General features: G+C 46.7%; 1 protein-coding gene across 1 annotated transcript in view; it reads right to left on the reverse strand.

Annotated features, from left to right (window-relative positions):
• The window catches only part of LOC311322610 (atrial natriuretic peptide receptor 1), a gene marked incomplete at both ends in the record, with an annotated part of 32,174 nt that extends 14,432 nt beyond the window's left edge, over nucleotides 1-17,742 (reverse strand). The window contains 11 exons of the mRNA XM_084454695.1: nucleotides 1,882-1,960; nucleotides 13,751-13,883; nucleotides 14,012-14,103; nucleotides 14,404-14,539; nucleotides 14,804-14,958; nucleotides 15,219-15,365; nucleotides 15,613-15,737; nucleotides 16,022-16,167; nucleotides 16,270-16,359; nucleotides 16,568-16,689; nucleotides 17,556-17,742. Of these exons, the coding sequence (XP_084310821.1) occupies nucleotides 1,882-1,960; nucleotides 13,751-13,883; nucleotides 14,012-14,103; nucleotides 14,404-14,539; nucleotides 14,804-14,958; nucleotides 15,219-15,365; nucleotides 15,613-15,737; nucleotides 16,022-16,167; nucleotides 16,270-16,359; nucleotides 16,568-16,689; nucleotides 17,556-17,742 (1,412 nt within the window). The remainder of the gene's footprint in view (nucleotides 1-1,881; nucleotides 1,961-13,750; nucleotides 13,884-14,011; nucleotides 14,104-14,403; nucleotides 14,540-14,803; nucleotides 14,959-15,218; nucleotides 15,366-15,612; nucleotides 15,738-16,021; nucleotides 16,168-16,269; nucleotides 16,360-16,567; nucleotides 16,690-17,555) is intronic.
• Nucleotides 17,743-18,332: the final 590 nt, after the last annotated feature.

The raw sequence follows: 18,332 nt of genomic DNA on the forward strand, positions 1-18,332 counted from the left end.
CACCAGAACTCCAATCTCCTTTCTAAACAAGTGACTAAGAGCATAATCTAGTGTTGAAGGCAAAGTGCAAGAGAAACAAACTAAAAGTACAATAGGTGCTTAGGCGGGAGGATTGTGGGAGTACTTCTTGAAGAGATGAGTTTTGAGCCTGCGGTGAAAGATGGGCAGTGACTGTGCTGTCCTGACGTCAGTGGGCAGTTCGTTCCACCACTGCGGGGCCAGGACAGAGAAGAGCCGTGGCCGTGTCGATCGACCGCAGGGGCCTCAGAGTCACGGAGCAACCAGTCTCCCCGAGATAGCAGAGCGTAGCGGTCGGGAGGGGGTGTAGGGTTTGAGCATGGCCTGGAGGTAGGAGGGGGCTGTTCCTTTCATTGCCCTGTAGGCTAGCGCCAGAGTTTTGAAGTGGGAGTGAGCTGCTACAGGGAGCCAGAGTAGGGAACAGAGAGGGGAAGCTGTGCTGGATCTTGTCAGTGTAAGAGATACGCTGTATTACTCTTTAACTCGCCTTTGTTTTTCTTTGCTGTCACGACCACCATTCTTCTCTGGAAAGACTTTCACTAGTACTAGGAAGGGGCAGGTGGGGGCACTTTTGTATTAATGTATATATCCTTTTGTATTAATGTATATTGTATTGTATTAATGTATATATCCTTGTATTGTATTAATGTATATATCCCTGTATTGTATTAATGTATATATTTTTGTATTGTATTAATGTATATATCCTTGTATTGTATCCTTGTATTGTATTAGTGTATATATCTCTGCATTGTATTAATGTATATATCATTGTATTGTATTAATGTATATATCCCTGTATTGTATTAATGTATATATCGTTATATTCACATGAACACCAGGTGACAATTACATTCACATGAACACCAGGTGACAATTACATGCACTTGGACAGCGGTTCTTCACTTTGGCATCACTACTTTCTCCTTCCCCCAAAGATGATTTGTTTGTTTGGTGCATTGCATAGTTTGTATCTTTAAGTACTGTTACTCAACATCACTGTAAATGAGGTTCGCACCTCAGACGATTTTCGAGAATAAAAAAAGTTGAATGATAATAATAATGATTGTGATTGGTTTAAAGAAACAGCATTTTCAGCCCCTATCCCTGAGTGGTGAGGGGTCCAGACAGACATGTCTCCAGCGCTGAGTGCAGATAGGTCTGGCGATGCAAGACTACATTCACATGAATTCATGCATGTTCACACTTCAAAGACTACATTAAAAGCAATCGTCTGGGAAAGGAAAGTCAACTCCTCAAATGAAAGAACTATGTAGTCAGACAGAGACGTCGTCTTGTAATGATTAACTCCTCATATCTCTGCTTAGTTCAGTACACTAGTTCAGGACCAAAATAGATAAGCGTCCCAGTCATATTCATAATTCATGCTTGCTTAATCTTCTGCTCCAGAGTTATAAGGGAAGTGTGATGGCTCCTCACTCCAAGAAAATGACCAGAATATCATGGAGTAGATGCATGCGTCAGAAAAGATATTCATTGTGTGTGTGTGTGTGTGTGTGTGTGTGTGTGTGTGTGTGTGTGTGTGTGTGTGTGTGTGTGACAAAGAGAGGGAGTGTGTGTGTGTGTGTGTGACAAAGAGAGGGAGTGTGTGTGTGTGTGTGTGTGTGTGTGACAGAGAGTGAGAGAGAGTGTGTGTGTGTGTGTTCGTGTGTGTGTGTGTGTGTGTGTGTGGTGTGTGTGTGTGTGTGTGTGTGACAAAGAGAGGGAGTGTGTGTGTGTGTGTGTGTGTGTGTGTGTGTGACAGAGAGAGAAAGAGAGTGTGTGTGTGTGTGTTCGTGTGTGTGTGTGCGTGCATGCGCGTGTGTGCGTGTGCATCCGTGTGTTTGTGTATGGGGGGGTCACCTGTAGAGAAAGCAGACTGTCATTGTCCCTGTGACCAACACAATGGCGATCATCCCCACAGCCATCAGGATCCTCCTCTCTGGAACACATGAGAGCATGAGCTTCACAACCCGCTAACAAAGACTCTGGCATCCCTGTGTTCTCTTCTCTATTCATTCTACAGAAGCATTCAGGTGGTAGCAGTGATAGTTCCAGGGTTTTATATCCTGTTCTTATTTAAAGCGTCTGATAATCTGATAGATTGATAACATCAAAACAAAAGGATTTCTGATCCAAAATCCACAATATGTATAATTCCATGAAGGAAATCAACCTTTGCAGTCAAGCGTTTTGGTTCCAGGTAATCCCTCATTAACCTTCATTAAAAAGCCATCTGACAGCCTCACATTGTGCACAGCCCCCCTCGGCCAAAACAAACTGGGGTTACACTGAGGGAAAACATTCCCAGGCCGCATATCAAATGAGCTCCATAAAACTCTCCTGAATAAAACAGCCCATAATGAGAGTCAAGTTATATAACGTAGTACGTCTGGACAACTAGGCTATAGATCTACCTGCTGGGAGACAGGCGGACTTTAATAAAAGATGATATTAAATAAATGTATAGGCTATTTCAGCACTTTGGTCAAACAGGTATGGTGAATAATTTAAAGAATAGCCAACTATTTTAGTGCATTCCTCTCTTGCTCTCGCCCCTCTCTATATCGAACTTGCTGCCATCTCTCTCTCTCTCTCTCTCTCTCTCTCTCCCTGCTGTTTTTAATCAAGGTCGAGTCTGCGAGCAGGTACATACCCTGCAGCTTCTCAGAGTAGAGGCATGCTGCTCTACTGCCCTCTGCTGGTGTTCATATTGCATAACACAAGGCACTTGCAAGGCATTGGCCACCTGCTGAAATCCGTTTGTCTGTCCTATGAGATGTAAAGCCCATCACCAGGAGTGCTAGCCACAATTCATTTTCAGCTACGACTAGCAGCTCTAAAGCCACATGTCCACTCAATCTTGAGCCCATTCAAAAGGTTGATGCTAGTATGGATCATCCGGAGGGAGGGGGGAATTGCTTTAGGCAGCTGCTGGGTCAGACGTGGACACAGAGGTCAGGCTGATTTACGAAACTGGACCCAGGAGTGGAGCTACTGGGACGGCCCTGAGTGGACATATCGCGATACCCCTGGATCACGGGGAGTTGCTCAATACTACCCGCGTGCCTCCTGGCTGCCAAACGATTCTACTGCGCATTTGATAACGTGTAGCGGAGTTCCCGCCCCTGCTCCCTTCAGACGATCTATTCTAGCATCAGCCCATTCAAAACCATTGGGGGCGCGAAATCGGAAAGTGGATTATGCAAACTCCGGTGGCGATGCACTCACTCCCAATGTGCGAGAGGTCTGTACGCTTCAAATTAGCATAAAATAGAATAGATAGGATGGATCTACTTCATGCAGATTTCCAGGCGAATTTCGCGTGGCGTGTCAAATCAGGAGAGGGAAAAGGTGAACGAGGCAAACAGACCCTGGTCAGCAATCTCATCAAATATGGAAGTCGGGGCTTATTTCAATAAACTGACCACATATTGAGAATCTACATCCTTACTTTCTCGCCTGAAATGACATTTATACTAAATAAAATGGCAGATTAACAATCCTACAGACATTTGAGTTAACTGATAATGGCGGCGGTTAACAGGAAGTGAAACTGAGTGAAACGGCCACTCAATCGTGGGAGGGACAGGGAGTTCGCGCGTCACTGCCTAGTGGACATGCTGCGTTCTATTTGTTTCGAAACGTCAGGATTCCCGGGTTCAACAGCAAACTCTTCATCAAATATGTCACCAGAACTCAGGATTTCCGCCATTTTACTTGGGATAAAAAAATCTACCCTGACTTCATCAACGTCAGCTGCTGACAACAATGAAGATAGCTGCTCCTCGCATCAACAATAAGTGAAAGCTGTAATAAGACTTATTATAAGTTAGAATAATTTTATTAGCGCTTCTGTATTAATTGTCTCATTAAATCAGTCATACACACAATACTGTCCAACATCTATCAGTGAACAGTTGCTCCGCCTGCTGCTGGACAGGCACATGGTCAGCATTATCATGGAGCTTGTCCGAAACCGCAGCTTTACCCTCACCACTGGTAGCAGACAGCGAAGCAGGTTGCGACGCTTTAAGAACGGCGTCCCCCAGGGAACTGTCTTGGCCCCCGTCCTTTATAACATCTACACCTACGACCTGCCGAACAGTCTCCAAGAAGTATGCCTACGCAGATGACCTTGCGCTGGTGTACTCAGCTGGAGACTGGCAGGCCTTGGAGGAGACCCTGAGCCAGGACATGCAGACACTAGCGGCATACCTCCGGAAATGGAGAATGAAGCTCTGTGAGGCAAAGATGGTGTTGGCGGCATTCCACTTTAACAACAAGGAAGCCAAATGTGAGCTCCGAATACATATCGATGGAACCAGGGTCATCATGCAACCCAAAAAAACGAGGGGGCACGCGATAGGGAAGCACGTGCGCGCAGCGTGTGTGCAAGGCGTCAATAACGCGCGGATTGCGGGCAAAATTTTAGTGTTTTTTTGTGCATTTTGCAGTTTAAAATCAGGACACAACACACTACCAGTTGCTAATCAAGCGGTGTGAAATTAAACTTACCGGTAGCGTTCTTTCAAGGACTCAAAATAAAAGTAAGGGAAAACAAATCTACTTTTTTTTACTCACTTGGCATTGGTCCGAATGATACACTGTATACTGAAGTATGAAGTATATTGAATCTGATATACTGAATAGCCTAATATTTGGAGGACCTGTTCATCAGTTAAGGACAACCTTAATCTAAATGTATGCAAGCAGACCATGAAAACGTGTTTATCTGAGATGAGGCGAAGGGGGGGGGCTTCCAGGTCCAGTGTTAATTTGGAAGAAACCAAATCCAACGGGAAAGAGGGTGTTTGGCTTTTTGAAAGAGGTTATGGTGGTTTTTAGAGGTGGTCATTGACATAATTAAAATAATACATTCAGCTCAGTAGAGAAAATAATCATAGCTCTGCATTGTAAAATGTAATGGTAAACAAACAATAACAGAAAATAAAAATGAAAAGACACCCCCAAATCTGAGGGGGCACGTGCCCCCTCAAGTTCTATAGGTATGACCAGTGGCGATTTTACATTAGGGGCAGGTGGGGCAGTGCCCCACCAGAGGTGGCGCTGTTGTGCAAGATGCATCTTAGCCTACAACTGTGTTTCGGAAAAATCTAATTTATAATTAATACAAAATAGTGATTCAGTGGTTAAAATAGCATGTATAAATATAATAAACCTGACTGACACTATGTATAGTGCTGTTTTGCAGTAATTCCCTTTGTATGAGCGTGTCACAGACTGCTCTGACTCGGCAGAGGGGCACCGAAGCGTTCTCCCCTACTGTTGCTATAGCGACAATGTGAGCGTGGTCGGGAGTAATGTGAAAAAATATCACGCAGATTTCATTGGGTGGAGGGGCAGAAAAGTCTCTGCCCCTGCGAAATCTACCTGGCAACAGGTTTAGCGAGGGAATAATAAAACAACGTTGATCAAAGTTGAACTACTGGGTCACCGTCATTGTCGATGTCGATCTACGTTAGCCAATGCTGCTAGCTAAAGTTTTGTAGAGATTTAAAGTGTTTTCAGGTGCAACAAAAATGAATAGTGTAGATTATTTGTTGAATGTGCGGTTTAGTACATTGAAACTGGAAGAGAAACTGGAAATAAAACGTTTAGGGCCACACCGACCAGAAGAATTGGTGCTGCTTCAGGCTGGAGAAAAGCTAACCCGTACCTTCAAACAGGAATGGTTTGAAAAAAAGAAGTGGCTAACTGCTAGCACCTCGAAAAGTGCGCTGTTCTGTTTCCCGTGTATTCTTTTTGGTGGAGACTCTGTTTGGGCATCGTCTGGATTCAAAGACATTAAACATCTTTCAGAAAGAACAGCGAAGCATGAAAGCTCTGCGTCCCATCTGAGCTGTGCCATGAAGCTGGGTTTACTGGGGCAGCTCAACATCCAGGCACAGCTCTGATGCGTTTTGCCGTTCCATCGCGGAGCACAACAAACAGACCGAGGAGAATCGGTATGTTCTGGGGAGGCTGATCACTTGTATCAAACTCTGTGGGAAGTGTGAAATGGGTTTGCGTGGTCACGACGAGTCAGCGAACTCACTGAACCCAGGCATTTTTCGGTGCATTTTTGAGACGATGTGTGAGGGGGACACCCGGCTAAAACGACACTATGACGCGCAACCTTACTTCAAGGGAACATCTAGCACCATACAGAACGAACTCCTGGATTGCATGTATGAGGTTTACAGGGAGGAAGTGGCCGCACAATTGAGAGAGACCCAGTTTGTCGCTGTCATGGCAGACGAGACTACCGATATATCATGCAAATCCCAAATGGTCATAGTGCTGAGATACATGGTAGACAACACTGTCACGGAGCGATTCCTAATGTTCATGGAAGTGAAGGATAAAACTGCCATCGGCCTCTCCAACGTGATCATACAGACCCTTGAGCCGCTGGGACTGAACAACAAGCTAATCGCACAAACGTACGATGGAGCAGCTGTGATGAGCGGTAGTGTAGGCGGCGTGCAAACACTAATGAAGGTGACCTACCCAAACGCAATATTTGTACATTGCTACGCCCACCAGTTAAACCTAACCCTGCAGCAAGTATGTGCATCCAGAATCAGTGAGCTGAAGGTGTTTTTTGCGGATTTAGCGGGTTTTGCCACTTTCTTTTCCATTTCGCCTAAAAGAACGGCTGCTCTGGCAGAGACATCAGACAGGCGAATCCCGCGACCACCCGGCACACGCTGGAACTTTAAAAGCAGGACTGTTAATGTGGTGTGGGAGAACCGAGGAGAGATACTGGAGTGTTTGGACAACATTCGCACTCAACCGGGATGGGACAGGGTGAGCATCAGCGAGGCGTACAGCCTGTCCATGCACTTGCGGGACCACACGTTTCTCCAGCTGCTGCAGTTCTTTGCTGAAGTCATGCCAGAAGTGGATGTTCTGTATAGTGTGCTACAGAAAAGAGAGATTGATGCATCTGGCGTGAATCGTGCAGTGGAGAGCTTCAAAGTGAATGTGAGAGAAGTGAGAGAGAGAGCAGATGAGATCGCTACCCAAGCTGGCGAGGGCACAGCTAAGCGCAGGAAAACAAACACGGCTGCAGTGATGAAGGAGGCCTGTGACACCATGGTGGCTCAAGTGGAGGACCGGTTCTCTAAAAGTGACCATCTTATTGCAGCACAGCTGGTGGACTGCTCACTGTTCCCCAAGTTCGTACAGTCATTCCCACTGGCTCAACTCAGCTGTGCTATCAAGCTCTGGCCCACAGCCCTTAACAAGAAGGAGAAGTTGCAAACAGAGCTGGCTACTCTCTATCGACACACTGAGCTGCATACAGGAAAATCAGCACTGACTCTATTCCAGACCATTCACGAGAACAACCTGCAAGAGGCCTTGTCTGAAACCTGCACCCTGCTGAAGATCATCATCACAACTCCCATGACCTCCGCCGAGGCAGAGAGGAACTTTTCAACATTAAAGAGAATCAAAACATTCGCAAGAAACACAATGGGACAACAGCGACTGAACGCCCTGGCTATGCTTTCCATTGAAAACCCGTTCATCCAGGGACAAATTGACTTCAACAGTAAAGTCATCGAGAGGTTTGCGCACGCAAAGAACCGCCGCGCTACCTTCCTATTCAAGTGAGCTGCATTGGTGAGTTCATCTTTGTGCGTGAGTGTGTGCGCGCGCGCGCATATCGGTTCGTATGGCGATTCTGTTGCACCTCTGATAGCATAGTTTGTTGGACATGATGACTAATGTGGACAGTGCGCCGTCACTGTAGTAGACTATTTGGCTGTGATATAAGTGGAGTACTAGGTTATGCGTAGTGCCCAGGTCTAATGGGCGCACTTGTCACTTTCAGAACCCTGGACCGGGCATGCACTCTCTTATGGGTCTAATTAGCCCTCTGCGTGTGTTAATGTGTCATTATCTTTGTGTGTTGTAGCCTCTGCTCTGATGTACCTACCGTAGACTAATTCGCTACCTTTAGTTCTTGTGATGGTGACGTAATATAAAACTGCCCCTCCAGAAATGCCATGCTAAAATCGCCACTGGGTATGACGCCTCTGGATGGAACACTCCAGCCATGCTGCGCCGAACCAACCTATCTCGGTGTGACATTGGACAGGTCACTCACGTTCCGCCGACACCTCGAGTCACTACGCATGAAGTTAACAGCTCATGTGGCATTGATGAGGCGACTGGTCCGATCGGGCTGGGGCACCGGCCCAAAAACATTGTGAATGCCGCAGTACTCACACCCACCTCATCGATCCGCCTATCAACAAAGCCTTGCACATCGTGACAGGATGCCTGCATCCCACTCCTGTGGACACTTTCCCATCCTTGCAGGCATCCAGCCCGCTGCCCTTCACCACACAGGAACCACAGCACGTCTCGCCTGCCAGGCCATGGAGCCTAACCACCTGCTCCACGACAGGCTCACTGCTACAGTACAGTGAAGCCTCCCCGGCGTCTCAAGTCAAGACACCCTTTTGTGCCTGCCGCATGGGATCTCCTGCAGCAATGCAGAGATCTTTAACAATCAGTGAAGCAAAATGGGCAAACTACACTTGGCGTGTGGAGTGGGAGGCGAACACCTCCAGACTCCATGATTACATCTCGGCCACTGGTCCTTCCCCTATCGGGATGGACTTACCCAGATTGGGGTGGATGAGGCTTAATCATCTCCAGACCGGCGTCGGATGCTTGTGCTTGTGACTGTACGATATATTGGACACCCAACGGAGTACGTGGCCTGATGTTCGTGGATGACGAAATGGTGACGTGGCTCCTGGAGGTATGCCCGGATATATAGCCCGGGTGACCCCTCACCCAGGCTCGGAGTGGTAAAAGGATAGCCCCTCGGCCCGAGCCTGGGGGGAGAGGACCAAAGCAACCTACCTATATGACGAAGTAGTGAACAATGTTGCTACGAAGTTTGTATGCACAAAATAGCATAGTTTGTTGTTATCAACAGGTATTGCTAACAATGGCTAACACTAGCTAACTTGCCTAGAACTACAAAGATGGGGCGAAAGTGGTATTTTCATGTTTTGTTTCTGGAATGCATTCCACTGGGATACGGAAATATAGTACTGTAAACATTGATTTAGTTTAGGCAGAAATTCTACTTTTGTGGTGATAGGAAAAGGGCAGTCCTTCATTTTTCTCCCATTTATCAGAAAAACAAATTCCTGTCAAATATACTGTACTGTTACTGAATGCCCTAGGAAGCTATTGAACAAAAAATAGTGGTTGTATGGAGATGTCTAGTACTTTGTGCTGCACATGGACACATCATCAGTGATGTTACCTGGGGTCGTTAAATGTTTCGGGTATTTAAACAATCAGACACCCTCACCCAGGTGACCCAGCGGGGTTGATCAAGCCCAGTCAGCTTTCAGCCTCCGGTCTTGTGCCATTGCTAGCAGGCCAGAGGAGGTAGTCCTGGCAGCTGATGTTAGCTTATCTCCAACCCTGACAAAAGCGATAGTCTTCTTCACTGGGCAGAGGCGCTAATCCCACTGCAGATGGTGTCCACTATGGCCTTCAGGACTTGGTCATGGCGCCAGCGGCAGCGTCTCTTGCCCTGGGCTTTCAAACAACAGCTGGATGTGCTCCAGTGTCCCTATCTTCAGAGGGCAAGCTGTTGACTGCACCTTTCCCCAGTAAGTTGGATGGGCATGTTAGAACGTCATCGACAGCCTAGATTAACAATCTTATCCGATGGGGCTCGGCTTTCCACAGCTGAGAATTTGCCCTCCACTGCTTGCTATCATCTTATCTTTGTCATCTTGTGACATCTATGGCCTCTGCTGCCCTCCACTGCCATCCTGTCCCGACCTCGATACCAGCCTGGGAGACGTTTGGCTCGCAGGAATCTCGGTATTGCAGCATCTGATTAGTACAGCTCACCATGAACATTCAGGCTGCTGATGGGGAGCTCGAGTTTGGTGTTCTGCCCGTACAGGGAAATGCTGCTCAGGCTCCGAGGTCACTTCTGACCTGCTGACTCTCCTCTCAAAGCCCACGACTGTGAAGATCAGAACTTCATAGATCAAGTAGGACCTGAGAATCTGCGGGAGGATGCCATGTTGGTATCCAAGCCTTCCAGGCCAGAAAAGCTTGACTTGTCCACTGTGTCTAGCCAGGCCTCCAGCTCTGGGTTGGTCGCTCAGATGGATGCTGTGTCTTTCAGGCTGCAAGCACCTTTCCCAGGCTCTTCACTGGTTGCTCTGTGATAGATGGTATCTGAGTGCTGCCAAGTGCGAAGCGGAACTTGTCAAGGGCCTTTCCTTATTTCAGCACCAGGGTTCTGGACTTCACTGGCTTGAAGCTCATATGAGCCCAGGTGATCAGCTCCTCCAGGTCCTTCAGGATCCCCCTGCTCCCTGGGACAGATGTTGTCACAGTCAAGTCATCCATAAAGGCCCTAATAGGCTGACAACGGTGGTGGTCTTCATGGAACCAGAGCCACTCCTTCACCTTGACCCGACGATGTTCTGTTGCTCTGCGTGGGTCAGGGGCTTGTGTCACCTGGAGGCTCTGTGCACTGTGGGTTGACTTTGGGCCTAGCCCCTCCTTACCAGGGGTAGTTCCTGAGCACTGTGGCACCATCTGCAGACATTTCATCTTGGTCTGGTGGATCTTCAGGCTACGCAGCACACCTTTCTGCAAATGCAGTCCGTACTCGTCATTTTGGAAGTACTGCCATGTGTTGTTGTCCTTCGGTCCGTCCTGATGGGATTCCCATCCTCCTTCACTCTCGGACATCCCCTGGGTATTTTTCCGGAGGTTGATCTGCAGCTTGCTGTGGGTTCTTCCTCTCAGAAGATGCTGGTCAGGCTGCTAACCCGCACTGCCCCGTTGCTGATGTCTCTCCGGGCTGTCCACTGTCTCTCCAGCTGCCACCACTCTGCTCTTGGTTGTCAACTAGTCTATTTGTGATAGTCACTGGTTGTTCCAGACAGAAGCTTATGAAATTTGAACAACAGGTACAAAGAGCAATAAGACAGTGATTGGGTGCTATGGTCACATCCCTAAACCCCTGTTATGGGGTCCTATCAGCAAGGGATGGATTGTCAGAGATGGAGCCATTGAACTAGTCCTATTTAAGAAACCCCCAGCACCTACAGAGGTGAGAGACACTACTCATTTGTATTGCAAAGAGGCAAATTGTGGAGAGAGTGAAAAGTGCCAGTGACTCTCTGATGGCCTTCCTTGTATGGAGTTTTGCACCTGCAGTGCACAATCTCTAAATGTCCCTAAAAGTGTCTGAAGAACCTGATATTTGACATTCTAGTATTTATATACTTCATCGATTCATCGCTTACATACATCTGCACACACACACACACACAGACACACACACACACACACTACTGATTTACTATGATTTAAATGGTTTGTTTCAATAAAACTGGTTTTTCCGTCGCCAATCATGAGGACCATCAGAGCGAGCAGTTTAAACACATAGGCTATCATGCCACCTATCCCCCATTAAGAATGATATAATTTGGTTGTTTCAGAGAAGGGGTATCTCTACAGAAATCTCATTTGTAATAAAACTATAACAGATATCTTCATACAACCACTGTTTTTGTTTCATCCTAGGCCATTCAGATTTGACAGGAATTTATGTTTTTCTGATAAATGAGAGAAAAGTAAAGGAGTGCTCTTTTCTAATCACAATAAAAGCACAATTCCCTCTATTTCAATATTTGTTTGGGTAAATTACATTCTGACTTGTTGGTGATGTAGGACAGATGCCTACTGTAGTTTATACCAAAGTACCAAATCTGTACCATACCAAATCTGTTAAAATCAAGTTAAGAGTGAGCATTTTCAAGTTATGGGATTTTTTGTCTCCTTTCTCCTATTCGGACTGGCCTAATTTGGCTCTTTTTCAGAGATTGGAGTTGGTCCAAAGAATAACCAAAACAACATATGTTGCCCCAAAATGAAATGAAATGAAACAAAAGAATCAATTTCATTTTTTGCGTCTCATAGGATGGACCTTCATTGTTTTAATAGCCTTCCCCCTCCTGATTACTCAGGTATGGGACAATTAAGACATGAGAAAGAGAGGGATGCACTGTACCACACTCCTAGTGCTCACCAGACCAGTCAACCTACAGAGCACAGCCAACCAACCTACATCACCAACCAGACCAGTCAACCTACAGAGCACAGCCAACCAACCTACAGAACCAACCAGAACAGTCAACCTACAGAGCCAACCAGACCAGTCAAACTACAGAACCAACCAAACCAGTCAACCAACCTACAGAACCAACCAGAACAGTCAACCTACAGAACCAACCAAACCAGTTAACTAACCTACATAACCAACCAGACCAGTCAACCTAGAGAATCAACCAAACCAGTTAACTAACATACATAACCAACCAGAACAGTCAACCTTCAGAACTAACCAGACCAGTCAACCTACAGAACCAACCAGACCAGTCAACCTACAGAACCAACCAGACCAGTCAACCTACAGAACCAACCAAACCAGTCAACCTACAGAACCAACCAAACCAGTCAAACAACCTACAGAATCAACCAAACCAGTAAACCTACAGAACCAGCCAGCTCCCCTGTACCTCAGTCTTTCCAGGAGTCCATTTGTGGTTTACCAGGAAATAACAGAAGGAACAGCGGATGGAAAAGGAACAGCAAATAGAGAGAACAGCAGAGAGAGAACAGCAGGCAGAGAGAACACAGCGAGAACATCAGGCAGAGAGTACACAGACAGAGAGAACAGCAGAGAGAGAGAACAGCAAACAGGAGAACAGCAGACAGAGAGAACAGCAGAGAGAGAGGTAAACAGAACAGCAGAGAGAACAGCAGAGAGAGAGAACAGCAGACAGAGAGAACAGCAGAGAGAGAGAGGTAAACAGAAAAGCAGACAGAGCTGAACAGCAGACAGAGAGAACAGTAGATAGAGAGAACGTCAGATAGAGAAAACATCAGACAAACAGAACTGCAGACAGAGAGAACAGCAGAGAGAGAGAACACAGACAGAAAGAACAGCAGACAGGAGAACACAGAGAACAGCAGACAGGAGAACACAGACAGAGAACAGCAGACAGGAGAATACAGACAGAGAACAGCAGACAGAGAAGAGAACAGCAGACAGAGAGAACAGCCGACAGAGAACACAGACAGATAAGAGAACAGCAGACAAATAGAACACAGACAGAACAGCAGACAGGAAAATAAGCGCTCTGGGTATCATGAAGGGCGATATATAAATCCAACTTGATTGAAATACAGACAGAGAACAGCAGACAGAGAAGAGAACTGCAGACAGAAGAGAACAGCAGACAGAGAACAGCAGAAGAAGAGAACAGCAGACATAGAGAACACAGACAGAGAAGAGAACAGCAGACAGAGAACAGCAGAAGAAGAGAACAGCAGACAGAGAGAACACAGACAGAGAAGAGAACAGCAGAGAGAACAGCAGACAGGAGAACACAGACAGAGAACAGCAGACAGAAGAGAACAGCAGACAGAGAACAGCAGACGGAGAAGAGAACAGCAGAGAGGAGAACACAGACAGAGAGAACAGCAGACAGAGAACAACAGACAGAGAGAACAGCAGGCAGAGAAGAGAACAGCAGACAGAGAAGAGAACAGCAGACAGAACAGCAGACAGAGAGAACAGCCGACAGAAGAGAACAGCAGACAGAGAAGAGAACAGCAGAGAGGAGAACACAGACAGAGAGGTGAGGTCCCGTACCGATGCAGAGCTCGTTGTTGTAGCCACAGGCAGGTGTGTCCCTGGGCGGCGTCTTCCTGCCTCCTGGCCAGCTGATCTCCACTCCAGCCACAGGCTCATACACCTTGTTGGTGCCAAGGTATTTGGCGATAACCTATACGGAAAGGCCATGCTTACCATTTATAATTCCCATAACCTTATGCATTAAACTAATGAAACCAAGCTAGTACCCTAATTTTGAGTGTGTGAGAGAGAGAGAGAGAGAGAGAGAGAGAGACTGACCTTGAACTCTCCATCTCCCCCCTGGATGTGCTTCATCATGTACGCTGACTCCCTGTCTCCGCTGGCGTCTATAGTCACATCTCCTTGGATACCTGACGCCAGACCATAATTAGTTTGAACCATTATCTGTCATCTGCGGTAAGAACATTGAGTCATCAGGAGGAGGAACACACACAGATTAGATTGAATTTTGTCACAATTAAAAGTGCTTTATAAATAAAAAGATTCATTGTTATTATTATTATTATTATTATTGTTGTTGTTGTTGTTATTATTATCATTATTATTAATAATAATATTATTATTATTGTTATTTTAATTTAATTTAATTTATGTTTTTTTTTGTTTTTTTTTCATATTATTATTACACACACACACACAGTGCAGTTGACCTGTGATGGTCCTGTTCCACATCCTGTGGGTGACGGCGAGGCCATCGTAGGGGTCACCGTTCTCCGCCAGGGTCTCACTCAGGGCCTGGGCATACAGCCACACACAATCATGGGCCATGGCTGCCAGCACGGAAACCTGCCCTCGATAGACAGACAGACAGACAGACAGACAGACAGACAGACAGACAGACAGACAGACAGACAGACAGACAGACAGACAGACAGAATCATGGGCAATGGCTGCCAACGTGGAAACCAGCTGTCGGACAGACAGATATATCACTAGCACGCAGACACATGTACGCTACACACACACACATACTATATCTGTAAATATAACAATAATTGCACAACAACATCCAATTCAAGTGTGGAGTGTTTGGTGAAGAGTCCAGGCCACCTGCTCGTTACGTGCGTAGGTGTGACCGAAGTCTTCCCTGGACCTGCGGATGACGTCGTGGGAGAAGGTACGGTACCTCTGGTCGTCTGGTTTGTACAAACTCAGCAGGAACAGGGCCTGATATGCCTGTCTGGCCACAGAGTCCTCCACATCACCTACAACACACACACACACACAACTCTTCTGAGTTTATGGTGGACTAGTATTAGAGTATCTGGGGGTAGTATGTGATCTTGTTGCTGTCATGACACATTTTTGGAAGTGGTAGGCATTGGCAGATAGAGCTGGGTAACGGGTTCCTTGAAAACAATGTTTCTGAAAACACCAGCTGCGTTTGATGCCCGTTATATCTAAACCAATACAGCATTCATGTTAAGATGCGGTTACGTAATGTTATTTTATGCATAAGTCATACCTCGTTTCCAGTCAAAGTTGCCAAACATCTCCTCCAGGCGCCACGGCTCAAAGCAGAAGAAGACGTAGTCCCCGCTGGTCAGGTGCTGCCGGTGGGCCTGGACCAGGAGACGCCTGACCGCCTCCCCCCCTGCTGAGATCACTATGACTACCACAAAATATTTACCCCTTTAAGAAAGTCTCAAAATGCATAATATTTTATTCCTCTGTAATCTGACATGGTTGGATAGTTGATAGCGTACAGCTGTTACACATTTCTAAACAGTTCTCAGATGAAGGGAGGGAGGGAGGAAGATACTATTTTAGGGAAATTGTAAAACTTACAGTGAATCATTCTAAAACCACAGACTTCACAGGCAGCAATCCGTTATACTCAAGCAGGAACCAGAACTTACTGCGAGAGTTACTGGCTACCTCAGTCAGCAGCCGGGCCGGAGTGAGAGAGCCGTCCTCTTCACCCTGGGGGTGCGTAAACTCCCTGTATTTGGCCACCGTGATGTTACTGACCGTCGCTTTGTACCTGCAATAGGAAACAGAGACACGGACAGGAGCCATTCATCACTTACATGAACGAGACTCATTTTCTTCAAAATACTTGAACAGTCTACAGTTCACAATTCAAATCTCCTTCACTTAAAATGCCTGTTGTGAGCAATTTTGCCAAGGGATCACTAAAGTACTACACTAGTACTATTACTTGTTTCAGTGAAACAAGATGTGACATACGAAGTTCTCAGGTAAACCCTTCAGAAATGTTCATCTGAAACAAATCAAAAACTGCTCATGTGTCAGAGTTGAACCCACTTAATGGCCTCTGCCAGGAGGGTCCAGGGGATCTGTGGTTCGTGGATGATGCCGATGCGCCTCCAGCTGAACTTCTCACAGATCTTGACAAAGAAGGAGCCCATCTTGGTGAAGGGCCCAAACACCCTGGTCAGAGTTGGGTACGCCTGGAGGGAGTGAAGGACAACAGCATTTTGTTCAAAATCACCGTTACTGTTTTAAATAACAGTATCTCAGTGTATACACCTGAGTTATTGTAGAGATATGACCTTTTTGTCAACTAGCTGCTGGTCTGCACAGGTAGGACTGATGACGGGAATGTTCCAGAAGGCTGCCAGTTTAGCCGTGATGGCGCACACCTGAGGAGGCGGGAAGTAAGGTAGACAACATGATACCTCTGTAAGAGATCATCTTTCTGGAATGTAGATAATCAGTGATTTAAATGCTTCTAACATACAAGCATTAAGAACATTGCTTTGTTACTGGACGGTGTCAGATACAACTATCCTGCGAGCCAAGCTGCAGAACCCCAGCTTGCCCTGGTGATGCTGAGCGTCCAGCTCTCACGTTGGAGCAGGAGGGTCCGATGAAGGCGCTGTAGTTGCGTCTCTGCCTCATCTCCACTATCTTCCCAGGCCCGTTCACATCATGGCACTCCTCGTCCACATAGTCGTACTCCAGCCGGTGACCTGGGACACCAAACGTCCACCACCATCCCGTCACGCTTCAGAGCGCAGTCCTCCGCAGAGCGGAGCCACCAGCCCAAACAGTCCACCAGTCATCACATGCAGACAAAGCAGTCTCTTTAGTTCCAGTAGGAACAGGGATACCACCCCATTCAATTTCCATTCCATATCATGATCTCAGTTAATCAGTGAGGATATTCTAGGTATACAGCTGAAGAGGAGGAGAGAAAAGAACTTCATTCTGTAGTACTGTATTGTTCCTGAGGCTCAGAGACGAAGAGTCTAGTCCAGACTGACCTGCCAGGAGAGTCTAGTCCAGTCAGGAGAGTCTAGTCCAGTCAGGAGAGTCTAGTCCAGACTGACCTGCCAGGAGAGTCTAGTCCAGTCAGGAGAGTCTAGTCCAGTCAGGAGAGTCTAGTCCAGACTGACCTGCCAGGAGAGTCTAGTCCAGTCAGGAGAGTCTAGTCCAGTCAGGAGAGTCTAGTCCAGACCGACCTGCCAGGAGAGTCTAGTCCAGTCAGGAGAGTCTAGTCCAGTCAGGAGAGGCTAGTCCAGGCTGACCTACAGTCTAGTCCAGACTGACCTGCCAGGAGAGTCTAGTCCAGACTGACCTAGAGTCTAGTCCAGACTAAGCTGCCAGGAGAGTCTAGTCCAGTCAGGAGAGTCTAGTCCAGACTGACCTGCCAGGAGAGTCTAGTCCAGTCAGGAGAGTCTAGTCCAGACTAAGCTGCCAGGATAGTCTAGTCCAGTCAGGAGAGTCTAGTCCTGTCAGGAGAGTCTAGTCCAGTCAGGAGAGTCTAGTCCAGTCAGAAGAGTCTAGTCCAGTCAGGAGAGTCTAGTCCAGTCAGGAGAGTCTAGTCCAGACTGACCTCCCAGGAGAGCCGGTCTGCGGTTGACCTCGTCTATAGCGATGAGCGCTCCTGCCCCGATCCTGCCCACGCTGAAGGGCTGGGAGGTGTTGGGCAGGGCCAGGAGCACGGTGAACGGTGACCCCTCACCCCAGGAAGTGAAGTAGATAAGGAGCTGTAGCGCTAGGCGCCTGGACAAGAGCCCCATGGTCACTAGGAGTAAGAGGAGTGGACTTGGCTTAACAGCAGAGGAGACTCCATGAAAAGTACAAGGGGCATACTGTATGAGTTTACAGTAGGTTATAACACCTCGATTATGCAACAGCCTATGAAGTTGTTAATGGAATTGAAAAATAGTTTCGCACAAATTGTCAACTTATGATTGAAATAATACTTAATCTCTCAATGGATGAGTATCTGGATTTAAATTCACTTGTATTCAGTTAATTATTTAATGATAGACATACCTGTATATCATTCTAGAAAAACTTGAATGAACGGGAACATTTGAAATGTACTTACCAGCCATTCAGTCAAATATCATACAAATCTGCTTGCACATCTTAAAAGTAATTCCATTAGAGCCATTATGCAATATCGTCTGTGTTGATCTCTGATAGTATCATATACAGTATCCAGAGACTAGCCCTGTCTGCTGTTAAGAGCACAGTAAAGCTGGGACATGAGAGCCAGATGTATAGCAGCTGAACACAACATGGATCCTCCGCAAGTGCTTCATCCCCTGGCTCTGGACTAAATACAAGCCGGAAATTTCCTTCCATAAATCAAGTCTCGTAT

The sequence above is a fragment of the Borostomias antarcticus genome, assembly GCF_949987555.1.
Source record: "Borostomias antarcticus genome assembly, chromosome: 20".
In the NCBI taxonomy this organism is placed as follows: Eukaryota; Metazoa; Chordata; class Actinopteri; order Stomiiformes; family Stomiidae; genus Borostomias; species Borostomias antarcticus.